This window comes from Corvus kubaryi, unplaced genomic scaffold, assembly GCF_017639235.1.
Source record: "Corvus kubaryi isolate FWS band 111438036 unplaced genomic scaffold, C.kubaryi_AGA036_p1.0 37354, whole genome shotgun sequence".
In the NCBI taxonomy this organism is placed as follows: domain Eukaryota; kingdom Metazoa; phylum Chordata; class Aves; order Passeriformes; family Corvidae; genus Corvus; species Corvus kubaryi.
Genome location: NW_024581116.1, coordinates 1,424,164 through 1,444,314, shown reverse-complemented (window position 1 = coordinate 1,444,314; position 20,151 = coordinate 1,424,164). Strand labels below are relative to the sequence as shown.

Sequence of the window (20,151 nt, the reverse complement as noted above, 5' to 3'; positions counted from 1 at the left end):
GGGACATGGTTTAGTCCATTTCTTGGTCCTCTAGCTCTCAACAGCCCCTTAAATTCTTCCCGATGGGGAAGCGCAGGAGCTCGGCTGGATGCAGAGGCTGAGCTCAGCGAGGTCCCTCCTGCCAGGAGCAGAGATGCAGGAATCCTGCCGGGAGCCAGGAGCCTGTGGCTCGGCACAGCTGGGAGATTGTGTTCCTGCAGCTTTTGGAATGATTATTAGTTCAGGGGGACTTTGTTTATTTGCAGCAGCTTCAGCAAGGACAGTGCTCCGCCGATGATTTCACTGCCGGCCTGCTTCCCACACTGTCCCCATATTCCCATCTTCCCAGGATGCTGGATGTGCCTTTCATGAACTCTGAGAAATGTTGGCTCTGAAGATTTGCAGAGTTTCTGCACCTCAAACCATGAGGCAAATGAGATTCTGCTCAGGGTGGGCTGGAAATAGGTGCTGCTCTTAGTCAGGGTGCAGAACCCATCCCGCTGTGCCTGAGACATCCCAGTATGAGACAAGCACCTCCCAGTTTAAGTCACTAATGGGGATTACCTCAGCCCAGTGCTTGTCCCTGATGGTCAAATTTTGCTGGTGATGTGCAAAGTGAATGAAAACACACGTCATGGGGAAGGAAAACAGGAAAAAACAGTGGGGCTCTAAGGGCAGGGTTAACTCCATGTCCGCTGCTCTGGACATCTCTTGGTGGGCCACAGGATGCTTTACATCAGGTAATTCAGCTTCATGGCACATTTGGAGATGCAGGGCTTTGTCTTTCCCCCTTCTCTTTAGGGAGGAGGAAGCTGTGGCTAAGAAGGATCAAATGTGGTCATTCAGGCAGCCCAAAGCACGGGGTGCTCAGGTAGCAGCTGGGCACACAGGATGATTCAGAGGATGAGGTGTTTGAAGGAAGAACACCCATATTTTATACCAAATATCAGAAAAGGCACAAGGCAGGGACACATTTCAGAGCAGAACCCAATCTATGAGCATTTGGGGCTCACATGGGGCTTCTACAGAGTGGAACCCACCACACCTGCTAATGCAGAATATCCCACACCTCGTTCTTCTTGACAGCAGAGACAGGGCATTAAGGATCTGGTGATTTCTCCTTGGATTTCAGGACTCCACCTCTGCTCAAGCCCTGTGTGACCAAGAACCACCCAAACTCCAGATAATTGCAGAAGTTGGGGACAATTGTCCTGCACAAGTGCAGAGAAAGGTCTGATCCCATGCAGGTGTGGTATCTAGAGATGTCACAAAGACCAGGACCACGTGTGGATAGAGCTTCAGACACAGCATGTGAGTATTTGGTCTGTGTTGCTCCCTGCCCTTCCTGGGTGTGACAAACAATCACACCAGTTCCCCAAATATCCCAGTAAACAAAGGGAGAGTGGGAATGGGATAAACAGAAGAGCAGCATGTGTTGACAAGTCCCAACCAAGCCTGATCATTGCAAAGGCACCGCAAAGGTAGCAGGGAAAACCAGATACAGCAGAAAAAGTGACTCATAAAGTGAAATGCTTAGGAACAAATCTTTTAAATGTTTCCTGAACTAAAACTTCTGAAAGCTGCAAATCCCTAAAAATTCTGAAAGCTGCTCCTGCTTGCCATCGGCTCAGCAGGGATGTGGGGAGGTGAGCCCCGGCACGGGGCAGAGGGGGGAATTCAAAGTAGGGTGCTAAAGTCTGACACAGCCGCACTGCCTGAGGGCTGAGGGAGACAGATACAGGAGGATGAGATTCCAGCTGCTGCATCCAGAGCCTGGCACTATTTAATTTTCTCTGGAAATGGTGGAAGGAGTGCTTCCATGGTGGAAGGAACAGATGCTGCCTTGGAGACCTCCCTTGTGAGCAGGAGAAAAAGGAGATAGGAAAAGAAGAAGGAGAAGCTACAGAAGGCAAAGCCAGGTGTAGGATGGAGGATCCAGACTGTCTGTTCCCTCTCCTACTGTTTGGCCTGGGCCTTTGGAAGTGTTTGGGAAACTAGTCAAGGAAAAAAAAGAAGGTTCCATATGATTTCAGATGGATGCTCCAACTCTCTACCGATCGAGTCATGGTTGGACACCATGATCTCAGAGGTTTTCCAACGTCAACAATTCCTTGATTCTACTGGGAAGACACAAAGCACCTTTCTTCCATGTTTCAAGGAAAGACTCCTGCATCCATTTGAAAGGAAATGAACCAAATGACAACAAGACTGATGAAACCGGATCCTGATCTACTCCAAGGATTTGGTTCAGAGCAGAACCATGGGACCACCATGAGCATCATTTCCTCCATGCTGTAAACATGATGGCCCAGAGGAAACAAGGAGGAAAATGTAGGAAAGAAACAATATGGAATTCCCATGGGACAACCTAAACTTTCTTCCAGACTCTGTGAATTAATAGCACAGAGCAAAGAAATTGAAATTACATGGTTAAATATTATGGTTAATAACTATACCCAGTGCCCAAGAGGAGTGGCCACAATGCTGTGCCCTTTCCATCCTCATTGGATCATTTCTTCAAAAGTCATGTTCATATGGATAGAAAGTGGATGAAATCCATCTATCCTGCTCCAGTCAGTCTCCTTCCAAAAGTTCTGGTTTGTATGAATTCCCCTTGCTACCAGAAAAAACATATTTCCCCTGGGAAAATAACTTTTTCCAAATTTCTGCAAGTTTCTGTTGAAGATGGGAGAAACACTCCTTCAAGACTGCATAGAAATACTCCAAAAAAGCAGAGACATTTCCTTGGGAAGAAAAGGGAAAGAAAATGGAAAATAAAACCCCATACCTGTTTTAGGAAATCTGCTTATTTGTGCTCCTGTGTCTCTGCCATGAACTCCAGTGGAAGAGCCACCCTTACCACAGACAGAACTGCAGATCTCAGTGGCATCACGAGCAAATCTTTGCCCTCCAAGCCCCCAGCTCGCTCCTAGAGCCCTGCTGAAGGTTTTCCAAGTCTGGACGAAAACGAGGAGTTACCTTTGCTCCACAGATCTCACCTTTGGTGCTTTCACTCTCCCGGATGAGGAAAGAGCCAACTTTGTTCCCAGAAGACAACAGCAGCCGTTCAGCATCTTTTCTGCTCAGAGTTCTAAAATACCACCTGAGAGAGAGAAAAGGCAAAATCATGGCTGGAAAAGGAAAAACTCTAAAAAAATTGAATTCTTTCCAGTTAGTTCTTTCTTTTATCATTACACTGGGAAACTGAGGGTTGTTTTTATCACCAAATAGTTTTTTATCTGCTGGAAAGTGGCAGTAACAGACTGTTTTGGGTAGATTAACACCAGATTTGGGTCACTTCGGGCTTGTTTCACAGCCTGGAAATCCAGACAGCACAAGGAGTAGATGGGATGTGCAGGATCCCATACACAGGAGAAGTTCTGGGTTTGGATACAAAGAGCTTTTATGTCTCAGCCACATTTCTGTGCGCTGCTAAATATTTGCTGAACTCAGTGACGGTTGTGTCCCTCCAAGAGAGATTGAAAGCAGGACTGATCATTTAGGGCTGAATGCCACAGAGGAGGATAACTCATGGAAAAAAATTCTCCTTCTGTTTGTATTATAGGCAAAATAAACTCTTTTGACTCCAGTCTTTCATTCCATCTTCCTTGCAGGGAGGCTGCATCTGGGCTCGTTAAAAAAGCAGCACTGTGGGTCTGGGCACTGGCACTCAGTTTTCCTGTTAAACTGTTGGTGTGGCCCTTGGCACATCCAAGACCTGGATCAGTGCACCCCATCCAGAGATTCCCAGTTTACACATGGATACCCTTTGGAGGGTGAAGAGGTTTAACACCATTTGTGTGGGTGGACTGGCCCAGTGGGACCAGAGGATGGTCCCTGGCAGTGCCACCATAACCCTTCTGTTGTCCCCCCACAAATCCTTGTTTTCCACAGTGAGTGGGACAAGAACCTTTGCCCACTTCCCCATAACCACCTCATCCTCCCTTTACACCCCAATATGATGCTTAAAAATTTGTCCTGAGCTTTTGGGCGGCGTTGTTTGGGATGAGGAAAGACCTCCTGCCATCCAGCCCAGCATTGACATCTTCCTGCCATCAATAAAGCTCATCCTGGAGCTTGTTGAGATCCAGGGCACTGCACTCATGTTCACCACTCAAAAGCTTTCCCACTTACTTTTCCTCTTCCAAACTGTCCACTTGTGCCACAAAGTTACTGGGGATGTATCCTTTCTTCCCAGTGCTGAGGGACTTTGCCAGCCACCAGTCCCCCTCGCTGCAAAGGGAGCAGAGGAAAAGGTGTGAGTGCCCAGAGGGGGTTTTGTGACAAGCTGAGGCTGTGAGGACGTGGACTGTGCGGTTTGAGCACTGCAGATGGACTCGGATTCCTTCATCCACTCTGCAGCTCCCTCTGGATTCCCTAGGATGGAAATCAGGTGTTTGGTGTTTCAGGGACTTGTGGAGGTGTCAGGCTCTTTCCATGAATGCTGAGCGACCACAGACCCAAACCTTTGCCACACACCTCAAGTGAGAGAAGGGGAATCTGGCTCATGGGGTTTATTTTGTCTCTTGAACAGGGGCGTTGAGAGTCCTTTTTGCTCCTTCCTTTGCCTTCCGGACACCCCACCTTACTGTCCCACTGATGACTGAGCCACCAGCCATGACCCAAAGCCATCCCTATGCAGGGGTTCTCCATCTCCCTGTCCCACAGGTCCCAGTCTATGCAGTCTGGGTGAGAAATGTCACCTCTTGAGGCCCCCTCACAGAGCAGCCAAAGGCTGAGCAGCCCTACAGGGTCTGGGGCCCCCAAGCCCACCTATGCCCTGTTATGGACTGTGCCTCTTCTGTGGTGAGTTTGAGAAGTTGAAATGAAACCTCACAAGTCTCTGGCTCAGTTCTGTCCTTTCCTCTGACTACACCCAACCCACATCCTTTGCAGAAGCACAATCAGCACAAACACAGGACAGGAGCTGTTTTTTTCTCTTGTTGTTATTTATGCTACTTCTGCACCCACAGGCCCCAAGGTCCCAGTACCACTCAGGCAGGGACAATACCCAGCCCAGAGTACCTGTGACCCATGGAAGTGTCACCGTGCAGAGAGAAGAGGGCACCCACAGCCAAGGCACAGGCTTAGCTCTGGTCAGCTGCAAAGTGCTGGCTGACCCCAAGGTCCCCTTTCCCCGCCTCCCCATGCTCCTCATTGAACTTCCTTCCGGCAGCAGGTCACTTACTTGGAGAGGACCTGGAGTTTCTCCCCCTTGACCAGCTCCAGGTCACGGTCACTTGAGGCAGGAAAATCGTACAGTGCAACCACAAACAAGTGATCTGAAAGAAGAATTAACTCCTTTGAAGCCAGCCTGTTCCCTGAGTGGCTTGATGCACACCTGGGTGTATGGTATGGCATTTCAGCCCCTAAACACGGGGCTCTGTCACCCTCCCACCCCCAAATCCAACCTTTGCACCAACGCAGCTTTCCTGCTCACCCCAACCTCTGCTCAGGGATTAACACTGATTCAACAAAGCATTTCCTGTGCATGTATTTTTAAACACTGCAGAACCATTCCCCATTCACAAAACTCAGAGTGTCAACAAAAAAAAGGGGGTTGTGTGGAATTAGAGGGGTCATAAATAACCTGTCAGAGTTCAGCCTGAGTTTTACACTGTGGTAAATGAAAACTGCCCTAGCAACCTTTCCCAAGGTGGCTGTGGAATTTGACTTGAAATTATGAGTTTTTTAATTGAAAAAAAAATATAAAGTCATTTCAGTTTCCATTGTTTGAGGCCTTTTCTAGGATTTAGCTCTCCTTGGGCTCGTGGTCTGTGGCCTGCGCACTGGGCTCATCCGGTATCTTGCCATCCCTCCCTCTTGCACACAATTCCTTGCAGATCATAGAATGAAGCATAGAATGGTTTGGGTTAGAAGGGACCTTAAAGATTATCTTGTTCCACCCTCCTGCCATGGGCAGGGACATTTTCCATTAACCCATTTTCCACTGTCACACACTGTTCCAAGCCATATCCAACCTGGCCTTGGACACTCCCAGTGGCCCGGCAGCCACAGCTTCTCTGGGCACCCTGTGCCAGGGCCTCACCACCCTCACAGAGAACAATTTCTTCTTCACGTCTAACACAAACCTGCCCTGTGCCAGTTTAAAACTGCTGACCCTTGTCCTGCCAATATCTGCCCATATAAAAAGTCCCTCTCTCTCCTTTTTATGAGCCTTGTCCACGTGCCACAATCCTCTGACACAGCCCGGGGCAGATCCTTGTGGGCTGGGGCTGAACCTCTTGGTTTGCACACCCGAGAGGTGCTGAGGTTGCTCTCGGGGAAGTGGTGCAACCCTTCCCCTGTGCTCTGCACACTTGGAGCTGCTGAAGCAGAAAGGAGCAGCTATTTTGGGCCAGATCTAACTTTATAAAAAAGATCAGCACAAGCACAGGACCACAGAAATCCAACCATAACACCGTGGTGAAAAAGAAAAGGAAAGGAGGAGGAGAGAAAGAAGAAGGAGAAGAAGGAGAAGGAGAAAAAGGAGAAGGAGGATGATGATGAGGAGGAGGTGAAGAAGAAAAGAAGAAGAAGGAGAAGGAGAAGGAGAAAAAGGAGAAGGAGGATGATGATGAGGAGGAGGTGAAGAAGAAAAGAAGAAGAAGGAGAAGCAGAAGATTGAGAATAAGGAGAAAGAGAAAAAGAAAAATAGAATAAAAATAAAACTAAAATTAAAAGCAAAAAGAAAAGAAAAAATAATAATAAAAGAAAAAGAAAAAAAAAGAAAAAGAAAAAAGAAAAAAGAAAAAGAAAAAGAAAAAGAAAAAGAAAAAGAAAAAGAAAAAGGAAAAGAAAAAGAAAAAGAAAAAGAAAAAGAAAAAGAAAAAGAAAAAAAGAAAAAGAAAAAGAAAAAGAAAAAAAGAAGAAAAAGAAAAAGAAGAAAAAGACAGAATGGGAACTGTGCTGCAGCAAGGCTTCAGCTTGTGCTCAGCCTAATTAATGCACTGAGAGCGATGGACAGCCTATTATTAGCATTTTTCAAAACAGCCTGTCAAGCCACTGTCTCTGGGTGACCTTTTCAAATAATGCCACCAGCAAGAGAGCCAGACTGGCCCTTTGTCACGGCAAGATAACAGTGTCTCTGGGGCAGCTTGGGTTCGTGTCTGTGCAAGGCCGGCTGCTGCTCCAGTGGCAATTTGTAAGGGAGGAGAAAGGGTGAGCGTGGGAGGAAAGGCAGCTTTGGAAAGCAGAGCCCTGAGCAGCTCCCTTCAGGCTTTTCAGAAGGAAATAAGAGATCCATGAGAGGTTCCAGCAGAGTCTCTCTCCCAGGATGGGGAAAGGATGATCAGTCACAAGGGAGAATGCTTTGAAGTCTGAAAATAGCTGGCACGGTTGGGGGCTTCCCCCTGAGGCAGCTCGAATTAGCAATGCACCCAAACTCTGTCTGCCTCCTTGAGAAAGTTGTTATCACACATCTGCTCTGACATGAAAGGGTTTGGGGCATGTGCTTCCTGCGAGGTGTCCACAACCAGCCTGCGATCCACACACACCCTCCTTGTCCTCTTGAAAGGGAAATAATGCAGTGATCACACTTGTGCTTGGAAAAATAGGAGCAAATGTGTAAATATCTTCAAGCCCAGAGTGGCTGTGTACTCCAGAAAATGAAGATGGAGTTTTGGTGTGGAAGGAACTGACGTAAGTGAAAATAAATGAAATTAAAAAGAGCAAACACAGCAAGGACAAAAAGGGTTTGTATGCTGAAAAAAAACTTTATCACCTCTTATCCCAAAATAGGCGCTGAGAACACTGCACACTAAAAATGAGCCAGAAGTAAAGTTCCCTCTGCCCAAGCCAGCAGGAGCTGCCATGCCAGGATGAAAGGGGCTCTCCCTGTCTCTGAGTCCATCACCCCACAAGAAACACATGGCTGACACTGCCTTGGCCTGTTTGATCCACTCAGGCCATGAGAGGCTCCGCAGCGGAGAAGCCGTTGGGTCTGCGAGGAGCGACTGCTCTGCAGATAAAGCTGCCAGCCCCGGGACTTTGTTTGGGAGCCAAACACATCCTGCCTCAGAGCTGCTGTCAGGAAAGTCTGATACCAGCAGGGTTTGCAGAGGCTGAGGGCCAGCGTGGTGGCTCAATAGGAATGATTCAACCAGTCCTCCCACCACTGGCCTGTCTCAAATGGAAGGTCTCTGCAACCGTCTTGTGGCGGTGAAGCTGGGCTGAGACTGTGCCAGGGTGTCCCAGAGGATCATCCATTGGTTTAGAGCCCTTTTAGGATGGCCATGGTGTAAGTGACACCTTGCAGGACACGTTGGCCAGCTGGGTGCACTGAGCTATGAGTTACTGCTGCTGGAAATGTGGTCAGCTTTCTGTCTCAGCCTGGCATGGCCTGGTTGGAATCACTGAATCAGTGAAGTTGGAAAAGACCTCTAAGGTCACCAAGTCCAACCACTCCCCCAGCACTGCCAAGGCCACCCCTAAACCATGTCCCCAAGTGCCACATCCACATGGCTTTTAAATCCTTCCAGGGATGGTGATTCCATTGCTTGGGCAGCCTGTTCTGAAGATTCATAACCCTTTCTGTGAAAAAAATTTTCCTAATATCCAATTTAACCCTCCCCTGGTGCAACTTGAAGCCTTCTCTTCCTGTCCTTTCACTTTTTACCCGGGAGAAGAGCCCAACCCCTACCTAGCTACAGTCTGTCCCCTCCTGTCAGGGAGTTGTGCAGAGCCACAAGGTCCCCCCTGAGCCTCCTTTGCTCCAGGCTGAGCCCCTTTCCCAGCTCCCTCAGCTGCTCCTCCTCAGATGTGCTCCAGATCAAAGTAAACATTTTTGATGAGAAATTTCAATTTCTCACTGAAAACTCAGCCTTTTCAGTAGAAATAACCCTTCCTTTTCCCACTTCTGCTCAAACCTACATTTCTGACACAATTCCTTTCAAACACAAAACCGTATCGGGAACAATAAAAAATGACCAAGAATTTCAGCATTAACTTTGAGATGACGCAAAAGAGCTCAAGTTCCAGAGCATGATGAGCTTCCACCCCCTGAAACTCAGTCCCATTCAGCAAAATTCAAGTGAAGAGGTGGGAGAAGTTGTGGTTCCTCATCAGAAGGAAGGACCTCGCAGAGAGTTCAACTCCTTGTGTTGTTGCAGGTTATTAAAATGCCTGAGAACAGGCACCCAAAACAACCAATTCTTTCCATCAGTGGGATTTAAATCCAGCTGTGAGCAGCTGGCAGGGCAAGGGCAGGGGTCATTCTCCCTATTTTCTATGTCTTATCCATCCAAGGCAAGCGAACAGCAGCTCTAACATGGGTTGGGTTTGGGGCCCACCATGGGCCAGGACTTTGCTGTGCCAGGGGCTTTGGCGGTTCAGAATTAAAATTTTGACTCCACAGAGACCTAAAACCAGCCTTAAAAACTTCGTGATTGCTCAGGGAACAATGTTAAAATGAATGGGAGACTCACACTGTGGAAGAACCACCTCCAGTGAAAAAAAGGATCAGTAGTGCCACGTGCACCACGTTGAATCCAGTTTTGCACTCCTTGCCTGGCTTTGTGTTACTTCCATGAGGATAAATAATGTCAGGAGCCGCTAGGCTTTTGTTAAAAATGAATGAATAAATAAATAAATAAATTCTGAGACAGGGGTGTGAAAGCTGGAAAGTGTGAAACAATTTCAACAACTCGAGATCAGAAAAAACCCAAACATTCAAAATGCAAGGAGAGCAAAAAAACACCCACGAAAATTAAAAAAAAAAAAACAAGGGGAAAAAAAGGGTTGATTTTACATTACATGCCACACTTCCACAGCCAATAATTTTCCCTGATTGAATTTTAAGTGCTCCCACAGGATTTAATTCATCTCTTTGAATTTTTTTTATATGAAGTGATTGCCTGGATTTTGTGCTTTCTCTTTCGATTCACTTGAATTGCTGTCATTTAGGAGAAGATCTCTGGTATCTCAAATACCTTTCATGGTTCTTATCAGCCCATTTTACCACAAAGGGCACAGTCAGATGTACCATCATTTCAGGAAATTCAGACACTGGCAGAGAAAAATAGGAAGTTTCCCAGACTGTCAGTGTGAATATTCTTCCAGAACTGGAACTGAATCTAACGAACAAAATTATTTTTGAGAGCTGAAAATGGCTAATACGGTACTTAATCCATTTTTTAGCATCTTTCCACTTCTGCCTTTGGGCATGAAGGAGAAGTAAAATCTGCCTCCCTGATCACAATTTCTGCTGTGACTCTGACCAGGGTGAAAAAACCCTGTGATAAAAATCCTGTGAAAAACTGTCACTCTCTGCTCAGCTGGGGAGGTAGGAGAGCATGGCCACTTGGAATTGTGCCATGAAAACAATTCTGCAAAAGAAAATGTGGTTTCTGGAAAAGTGGTATTTCCATGAAAACACACCCCAGCTCACGTGGCTGAGGAACTTCACCTCCCACAGATTTGATCTCCATAACAAACGCCGAATTTGAAGAAAATGTTGGCCTTGCAGGGGTTCCCGTGCTTGGACCATGGCAGGCACCCTCCATCATCATCCATAAGATCTAAGAAGACCTAATGCTCTCATTCCACCCACCCCATTTATTCACCACCCCTTTTTTCTTCCCTCATGCCCTGTCTCCCCTAATCCTACGTTTCCATCCACGTGAAGAACTTTCATGTGTTGCTGACTGCTTTCCTCCAAGCTTCTTCTATTTTTTCCCCCTCTTCTAATTATCTCTCTCTCTGTCCTTAATCTGCAGAACTTCTTTGATAAGAATACACACGAACTGCTGCTGAAGGCTGGGCAGAAGGAGCAGAGGGTTCCCTGCTAAAAGACACCATCTGTGATCCGCAGATAATTGCAGGGGTGGATGAAGCCAGCGGCCCATCTCCAGGCAGGGGCTCTGTGTATCCTTATTTTGTGCTCTTCCCTTTCTTCTCCTTCTCTTTGTAGCCTCTCTGGGCTCTCTGATGCCTGTGATTTCCTCTGAAATTTTCAGCTGGCTGCATAAAGCATCCATGACTTGTCACACTGCAGACAGGGCAGAGCAATCTCACGCAGCTCCAGACTCAGACCTCCCTTTGCTCCACCAATCACAGAATTGGAAGCGACCTTAAAGATCACCTGCTTCCAAAGGAGAGGGAGTGATTTTCCCTCTTGGTTTCTTTGATGAGCAGGGGAAAGTTGGCAGCTGCAAAGACTTGGTGATGTAAACTGAGTTTTCTGAACCACTCTGATAAACTCCCTGTCAGGCATGGCTGCAGATACAGAAACCACACGCCTGTGACGTGATGGCTCGTCCTCAAACTCTGCCATTTGGGGACCACCATCCTGCAAAACCCCACGGGGAGGCAAAGAAAACAGAACCTTACCTTGTGCAGAGGCTTGGTTTAGATGAGGGTTGTTGATAACTTGTCTTGCCTGAGATAGAAATAGAAAGGAAAAAGGAGATATTTATTACTTTGCTGTGTTTCAGGAAGAACTGATTTCAGCTTCACAGACGAGTGGGAGTCTGGTCCAGAGACCACTGCTGGCAGTCAGCAGCCTCCGTGTCTGGCTCCACACGTGTTGTGATGGCCTTAGCACATTTTGCCATGAGGTGTTTGTAGCTGAATTAACAGAAAGCTGGAATAACCCTTGGCTTCCCTCTGAGTTAAAGCAGAAATCTGCTGCCGACTCATTCGGACCCTGCTCTATCCCATCTGATGCCAGATTTCAGACCAGTGAGGGATGAGATATGAATGGCCCAATTGAGAAATGGCAATTGCAGTATCATTTCAAGCAGAAACCCAGAAATATTGTCTGTCATAATTGTCCCAAGGCTCATGGAATATCCTTTGTTCAGGGTTACATTCAGAAAACAGAGGCACTGGCTATAACAACAAATTAATCAGAGAATTGTAGAAATCATAGAGTATTTGATGGTCCTTGTGGATATCCACTCAGGATGTTCTATGATTCAATGATTCTGTGACTTCTGAGTTGGAAGAGACCCACAAGGATCATTGATCGATCTCCTGGCCCTGCACAGACACCCCAACAATCCCACCCTGTGCATCCCTGAGAGCGTTGTCCAAATGCTCCTGGAGCTCTGGCAGCCTTGGGGCAGTCCCCATTCCCTGGGGAGCCTGTTCAGTGCCTGACCATCCTCTGGGGGAAGAACATTTTCCCCAATATCCAGCCTAAATCTCCCCTGGCATGGCTCCAAGCTGTTCCCTCAGGTCCTGTCTCTGGTCACAGAGGGCAGAGATCGGAGCTGCCCCTCCGCTGCCCCTCAGGAGGAAGTTACAGACTGAAATTAAATAGCAACAAGTTACTGCAACTTATTGGGGCACACTTTTAAAATGCTGTCATGGTCCCTGGTTTGGTTTGGCCCTGCTGTGGGAGCTGTCAAACTGTCCATAGATCATTCCAAATGAGCTGGGATGGAACCACCTTGTTTTGGGGGATAACAGTTTGAAATTGGCCTTCACCCAAGTTCCAGCGCCAGCCTTGTGATCACTCCAAGGTGTCCAGTGCCTCTAGTGGGTGTTTGACCACTCCCAGGTATTTTTATACACGTGCAAAAGTGGTGAAATACGGACACAGAACTAAAAACACCTTGTGTTTTCTTCCTGCACCACCCTTTGACCCCTACTTAGCCGAAATGTGGGGTGGGGGAGCAGCTCATCCGCTGCCATTTCTCATTTAACTGGAAGAAATTTGGATTTCCCCTGACATGTGAGAGCTGAGTGCCTGTGGCAAAAAAATAAGGAATGGTCAATGATACTGTATTTACAGTGATACTGGCTCCTCTCCAGTGAGCTGGAGAGAATGAAATTTAGGAAAATAACATCTTCTTGGTCAATTTGACATCTGCTGTCATGAAAACTGGGCTGAATAGCCATGGGAGAACTCAGAAATTACACTAAAGGAGTGAAAAGCATCTCCAGCTGTCATAAAAAGCAATAACTGGCAATTCCTCCCCTCTCCCAGGGTTCGAGATGGTTTTCACATGAGAGTTGCACCTCGAGTTTGTCTTGTGCTGGCTGCTGGCTGCAGTGCTGTCAGGGGCAAGGAAAGACAAAACAATTTCATGTCCTCTGGACGGCAACAGAGGTGAAGTGACTTGCAGCATTTAAACAAGAAGAGTGTCTTTTGAGGTCTCCTAAATCCTGCCCCAGTTCCTTCCTGCTCTGTGTCCATGCCAGCAGAGGCTGAGTGACCGCAAAGGGAGCAGCGGATGCCCAGCGTTTCTGATTGTCAGCTCACCCCGACACAGATTGGCTGCAGACCCTCTTTGCCGAAGCCGTTGAGGACTCACAGTGGTGAAGTTTCCATTGTGGTTTGCAACTTTGAATCTTAGCCTGAATCTGACCCATCTTGCAAGTCAGCAACATCAGCTTGGGTTTCAAAGTGCTGATGAGAAGATATTTCTAAGTACCAACACACTGTATTTTAGGGTTTTTTAATACACAGAGGTTCCTCAGAGCCCTTCCCACCCCGTCCAAAAGATACAGGGATCAGCTGGGAGGACCAAGCTGCCCAGAGAAGCTGTGGCTGCTCCTGGATCCCTGGAAGTGTCCAAGGCCAGGCTGGACAGGGCTTGGAGCAACCTGGGATGGTGGAAGGTGTCCCTGCCCATGGCAGAGGGTGGAACAGGATGAGCTTTTGAGTTCCTTCCAGCCCCAATAATTCTGTGATTCTGTGATTCTAAATATTGCCTGCATCACTCCAGACAACAACTGAGCTGTGGGGGGACCCCAAAAGGACACAAAACTGCAGGCTTACCTGGAGTGGGGCAGGAGGAGGTTTGCCTTTGGTTTTTGGGTTGCCTCCAGAAGTGTGTTTCTCATTGGGCATCCGCTGAATTTTGCTGCCGAACAACCCCATCCTGGAAGGAAGAGCAGAAATTGTTTTTTAATGAGACTGCTCTTGGGGAAAGGCACAGGCACTGAGGAAAAAAAGTCTTTGCATTCATGAAGAACAAATTGGAGAAGATCAGAATGCAGGACGATGGGACAGCGAAGAGAGGAGTCTAAAACCATCCTGTCTACAGTCCTCCTGCCACCCTGGACCTTGCGAACCCCACGATTTCTGTTCCCATGTGACTCTGGTGTTTCACACTTTGCAAATGAGGTTCAGACAGACACTATATGTCACCAGAGGAAAAAAAAAAGAGGCACAAATGACTGCTTTGGATATGTCCCCTCTCCAGTGTAGAGATCCCCATCTGATATCGAACTTGCTCCAGAGCCGGGGGATGCCAGAGGGATGAAGATGGGTTTATCAACAGCCTTGTGCTGAGCTGCTCAGCTGCACCAGGGCTTCAGGAGGGTCACACAGTCCCTGGCCCAAGAACGAGTCACCTCAGGCTGCTCAGAGCTTTCTGCAGCTCGTGTCCCTCCCACGCAGCAAGGGCAGTGCGCGGATGTGGCCGCGTCGTGCACGGAACCAGTCCCGCTGCTCCTCATGTTTCAGCAGCACAGACTCGCACTTGGTTTGTCCAGGAAGCCACAGGACCTCTTCAACCCCTTGGAATACTGTAAGAAATGTAAGGAATATGGTGTAGCTTGCATCCATCCTGCCAGTGAAGCGTGGGCTGAGGGCTTGTCTCATCCATCTGCAATACTCTGGTACTTTTTGATGTGCTCTGGATCCTCTCAGAAATCATGGATTAGGTTTCCCTATACCCTATGCACATCCCAGACCTGGACACCTCAAGGATCACCGGACACAAATGAATCAAAGCTTTTCCATGGATCATCATCTGGTCTGCATTAAGGTTTCCAAATTCGGGCTTGAGAACTGTTTGATTTCATCATAGAAATGTAATTTCAGCTCTGGTCAGGAATCCAAGGATAATAATGGGTCTAGGTAGCCAAAATGGCCAAACTCTGCTTGGAGCCTCAAAAATGAAGGAGCAGATGAAGGCAGTGTTACTGAAGTGCAATATCCAGGGCCAAAGTCTGCCCCAGTCCCTGCTTTGAACCAAAGGCATTGGATGGTGTGGGCTACATGCCCAAAAAAACCCAAAATCCAAACCCTGAATACTCATAGCTGTGCAGAGACACATCGACTCCTATTCTTGCCAAAATACCCCAAGGTCTGCAGTGATCATGGAGGATCAGGGACCTCAGGCCCAGGGACATCCCCAAATGTCAGTCTGGCACTGTGTCATGGTAGTCAGACTCCAACCGCTGTGTTCAGAAAAGCTCCCAGCAAACAGACTTACAGGAAAAAATATTCCAGTAAAAGCAACTTTTTTTTTGCTTTCTAGCATGAATCTAATATCTCAAAATCTGGGACTCTGAAATGAGGCTCCAAATGGAGCCATCACAATATTTTAAGGTGTTATTTTTCTAAATGTTTTCTCCTTTCTGCCTCATATCTGCCTCTTTATATCTGATAAAGAGAAAAATGGAAGGAAGTGGTGAAATATTTCAGAGTAGTCCAACATACATTTTCCCCCCATCCAAAACTTTTTCACCTCTGAGATTTCCTTTGACCTGAGTTTACAGATGGCCCATCCATCTGTCCCCAGGCCTCAGCTCTGCTCCAGGCACTGTCAGCACAGGCAGAGGGGGAGTTTCACCTATTAAATCAACCAGAGCAGCTCCTGCAGCAATTTTATTTTCCTTTGGCAGCCTCCAGGTTGCACCCAGGGCTTGCTCTGTTTAGGAGATCTGGCGGTGCAATGGCACAGGATTTATTAGGGGAACTTTTCCTGCTCCTCCCCTCACAACTTTGTGCCAGGACTTCTGATTCTGGATTGTGGTTTTTTGCCATGAGAGTGGCTGGAATTTTCTTTTCACCCAGGGACCAGCAAGATATCCTTTTAATTAAAGATGGATGATGGATAAGTTTTAGATATCACTCATTACCAACCATGAAAGACAGAAAATCCATCTACATGTTTGACATCGATCTGTGGTTCTTGTTACAGTCTCACTGGGAAGTCCTGGGATCTTTGATACACTCTGCTCCCAAATGAGAGATAATGTGGTCAATTGCCATGTTTTTGGCAGATTTAGGGAATGTGAGATATAGCACGAGTCAGCAACTTGCTTTGACTGTCAGTCAAGTCACCAGGATGATCTTATGAGAGAATTGATGGACCATCTACGGCATCATGGATGCATCTTTTGGGGTTTTCAGATGCTCTCAATGTGTGATGGCAATGAAAGATATTCGGGTCTTCAAATATATCCTCCCACACACATCCTCCCTCTCCCCTTCCGCTTTATGTCGGGCAGTGCAGTTCATCCGAACACAAGAACAACAGGTGCTCACGTAATTAATGGAATACATAATTAGTAATAATAATAATAATAAAAGTAATAGTAGTAGTAGCAGTAGTAGCAGTAGTAGCAGTAGTAGTAGTAGTAGTAGTAGCAGTAGTAGTAGTAATATATTTGCGATGATTTTGTGGCCTGCAAAGGGGTATAAAATGCTGTTGGAGACTGGACCCACTGGACCAACTGCTCTTCCAAGATGGAAGGCAGCTTCTGGGTGGGTTTTCACCCTGGAAGGGACACCTGCAGGACATCCAGCCCCAAGATGGGGAACACCCACTTTTGGGTGGGTGAGTAAAAGTGCTCAGACAAGGTCAAATACAGAGAAAAATCCTGAAGTAGCTCCATAGGCGCTTTGCAACTGTGAATTCTGCAGGGCCAAAGAATGAAAATCTACATTTCTAGCTGAACTTGCTTTTATCGTAATCCTTTAGTCACAGGCTGTTGACCAAATCTGAGACTAAGTGGAGTGAGCCGCATTTCGATTTCTTTGAGCAGTTCAGAAAGTGAGGAGCCTCATGACTCAATAGGTTATATACATATATAATATCTATAATATATATATAATCTATATATTATCATGACCTGGTGACGCTATAACCATTGCAATAGGTGATGGAGATGCTATTTAGATATTTATTAGCCATATTTCTTGTATTGGCTATAAATCTAATCATAATCATCCACATCATCACCGTGTCCTACTTCTCCCACTGAGGCAAGAACCCTCTTTCACGTACTGTGGTACCCAGTCATGGCATTGGTGAGGCAGAATGGGAAAGTCCTGGAGGAATGTCAACCTCAGCAAGTCCCACCAGGGGCCCGTGGCTTCTCTGGTAGGGTTTGAGAGGAGTAGGGACCACCACTTGTCCTGTGCACCCCTGTGGGGACACTGCGGCCCTTTCTGCACCCTGCTGACACTGGAAACACCTCTCTGCACCCTTGCACAGGCTCAGCTTTTTCCCCATGCACGGGCCAGAGACACAGTCATGCAAAAGCAGCTCAGAGAGAGGAACAACACGGCCCACCTCAGGTCAAGCAAAGGTCACTCTCTCCCGCAAAGGTCACTCGCTCCCACCCACGCACAGAAGGGGTTTGAACAGCTCTGGGGATTCACAGTCCCTACAAAATCGACCAGTCCCACTCTCCCAGTTGCCTCCATCACCATTCTTCAGGCCAGCAGGTGTTTTGCAAAATCCCAAAATAGTCCTGCAGACAAATGTTGTTGGATAGAGAGAGCTGCTGGTTCCCATTTCACAGCTGGTGGAACCTTCAATTGTTAAAAAGTAATTCTGTTTTCAAAAATAAAGGCAGCTGAGTTGAACGTACGTTGTGCCAACGTGTTTCCACTTCGGATTAGTGCTTTTAAAAATTACCTTCACAAGAAAAAAACAAATGAGAAAAGACATTCAGAATAGTTCTCCCACCCTGTTTTTATTTTTTTTTTCCAATGGAAAAGAGCACTGGGGAGTACACAATAACTCAGAAAAGCATAGAAATTTCCTTTTGTGAGTTTATAGTTTTTCACATCTAAAAATGTTGGTTTATATTTAATAACTGAGCGAGGGGAAACTGTTTTCCTCAAACCCTCAAATTTATAAAACAAGTTCTTTTTAAAGTGACCAGAAATCAAAGCAGAACACAAAGTTTTTCCATATTCTTCTTCATCAGGAGCTGTAGTGATAGGACAAAGAGCAGAGGGTTTAAACTGGAAGAAGTGAAATTTAGGTTCTATATACAGAAGAAATTCTTCCCTGTGAGGGTGGGGAGGCCCTGGCACAGGGTGCCCAGAGCAGCTGTGGCTGCCCCTGGATCCCTGGAAGTGTCCAAGGCCAGGTTGGATGGGACTTGGAGCAACCTGGGGCAGTGGAAGGTGTCCCTGTCCATGGCAGGGGTGGGAATAGGATGATCTTTAAGGTCCATTCCAACCCAAACCATTCAGGGATTTTATTATTCTATATGCATAAAAAAAATTTAGCAACAAAACAGTTTTAGAAAAAAATGGTGATGTTCTTGGGGTGGTCCTGTGCAGCCTGAGGAGTTGGACTCAATGATCCTTATCTGTCCCTTCCAACTCAGGATAATCTATGATTTTATGAGTCCCCGTTAGCTGCTAAGTCTTGAGTAAAAAATATGTGACGCAGAGGTGCTCCTGGAAGAGCCAAGCTGAAGAAGCCAACAGACACCAGGACAAGGGGCTCTGTGGTGCAGCCAGCTCTGAATTAGTGTGGGACAGACATGAAGGGCACAGGAACACCGGATGCACGGGCAGAACCTCTAAAATGTGCTGAGTGTCCACGTCAGCGGATGACAATGCAATTTTAGCAACCTTCAGAGGGGTAGCTGAGGGGGCATTTTGGCTACAGAGAGGCGGATGCAGGTGCAAATGTTCCTGCAGGAATGGGTCAAAGGGAGCTCTTCTGAAGATGATAGAATCACAGAATATCCTAAGTTGGAAGGAACCCACAAGGATCATTGATCCAGCTCCAGACCCTACACAGACACCCCAACAATCCCACCCTGTGCATCCCTGAGAGCATTGTCCAAACGCTCCTGGAGCTCTGGCAGCCTTGGGGCTGTGCCCATTCCCTGAGGAGCTGCTCCAGTGCCCCAGCACCCTCTGGGGGAAGAACCTTTCCCTGATATCGTACCTAAAGCTCCCTGGACTCAGTTTCATGCCATTGCCTCAGGTTCTGTCATTTCAAACCTTTGCCCATCTCATTTTTACAATGAGCAGCCCTGCACCACCTACTGCCGTTGGCTGCTTTCCTCTACCAGGGCAAAAGAGATCTGAAGTCATTTCTGATGTGAATCCAGCACTTTCTGCAAGAGGGATGGGGATGACACTGACAGACAGCCTTGGGATTGCATGGGGGGGTACAGGAAAGGAAACAAGACCAAATAGAGAAGAAAAGCAGAAGTCTTGGCTCACCATTTGCCTCAACCCCATGAAACTGCCATGGAAAAACAGGTTAATACCCAAGCAAGCCAATAGAGTTTCACTCTGAGGGCAGGTCCAAAAAAACCCCTAAGTTTACTGAAATCACAGAATGAGCCCCCTTTCCATCCAGATTCTGCGGTGGGTGTAACAAAGTGTTTTAACAGTTCACTAAGATCAGATATTTCAATTCATTTTAAAACTCAAGAACGTCTCTTTTTTTAAGAACATGTTTTTTAAAAGGAAATGGGTTCAAAACCCCTAAAAAAATTACTTTGAAAATGCAGATCTAGCCTATTATGAAGGGTTTTAAATGCTGAATTTCTCTTTGCAAGTCCTCCCCCATCCTGAAAGAATTGCTGAAATCAATTCACTGCAGATGCAATAATTTAAGTATTCCAGATTTGCATTTTTGCATCGGCGAGGAGCAAAAAAGTTCAGTAAAAGAAAAATTTCCTCCACTTCTCAGCACATCACAGATGCATTCAATTCTCTTTTCCCTCAAAAAAATAGCTTTTCAAAACGTTTCCTGACCTGGCATCCTTGGATCTCTTTGCAAGACACAAAATTGAAGAATTACTGAAGATCTTGGTGGATCAGCTCCTTAAATAAGAAGGAAGATTTGTTTTTTGCTACTGAAGCGGTTTTTGCTGTGACCGTTTTCTACTTCTGCTGGGTTTTGGTCAAGTCCATTTTAGCTCATATTTTGAGATAATTTTCAGCTTTGTTGCTAAGAGAAGGTAAGAAGACAACTCGGAACCAATGCGCTGTGCTATAAAGAGCACTGAAACCATGAGCAAGGTCTTTCTCAGAGGCAGAAGGTGGAGGCTACGGCCACCATTCTCTGTAACACGGTGGCCAAACTCTGGCTGCCACACCCCTGGAAGGGTTCAGGGCCAGGCTGGATGAATCTTGGAGAAACCTGGTCTAGTGGAAAGTCCCTGCCCATGGCTTTAAGGTCCCTTCCAATCGAATCCAAACCATTCCATCGTTCCATTACTCCA

The 20,151-nt window shown here is 46.8% G+C and overlaps 1 protein-coding gene across 1 annotated transcript in view; it reads right to left on the bottom strand.

The window, feature by feature from the left end:
• The window catches only part of BLK (BLK proto-oncogene, Src family tyrosine kinase), a 44,218-nt gene that overhangs the window by 12,291 nt on the left and 11,776 nt on the right, over positions 1-20,151 (bottom strand). The window contains exons 3-7 of the mRNA XM_042032957.1: positions 13,706-13,808; positions 11,308-11,356; positions 5,168-5,261; positions 4,114-4,212; positions 2,979-3,082 (exon numbers count right to left, since the gene is read on the bottom strand). Of these exons, the coding sequence (XP_041888891.1) occupies positions 2,979-3,082; positions 4,114-4,212; positions 5,168-5,261; positions 11,308-11,356; positions 13,706-13,807 (448 nt within the window). The 5' untranslated portion in view covers position 13,808. The remainder of the gene's footprint in view (positions 1-2,978; positions 3,083-4,113; positions 4,213-5,167; positions 5,262-11,307; positions 11,357-13,705; positions 13,809-20,151) is intronic.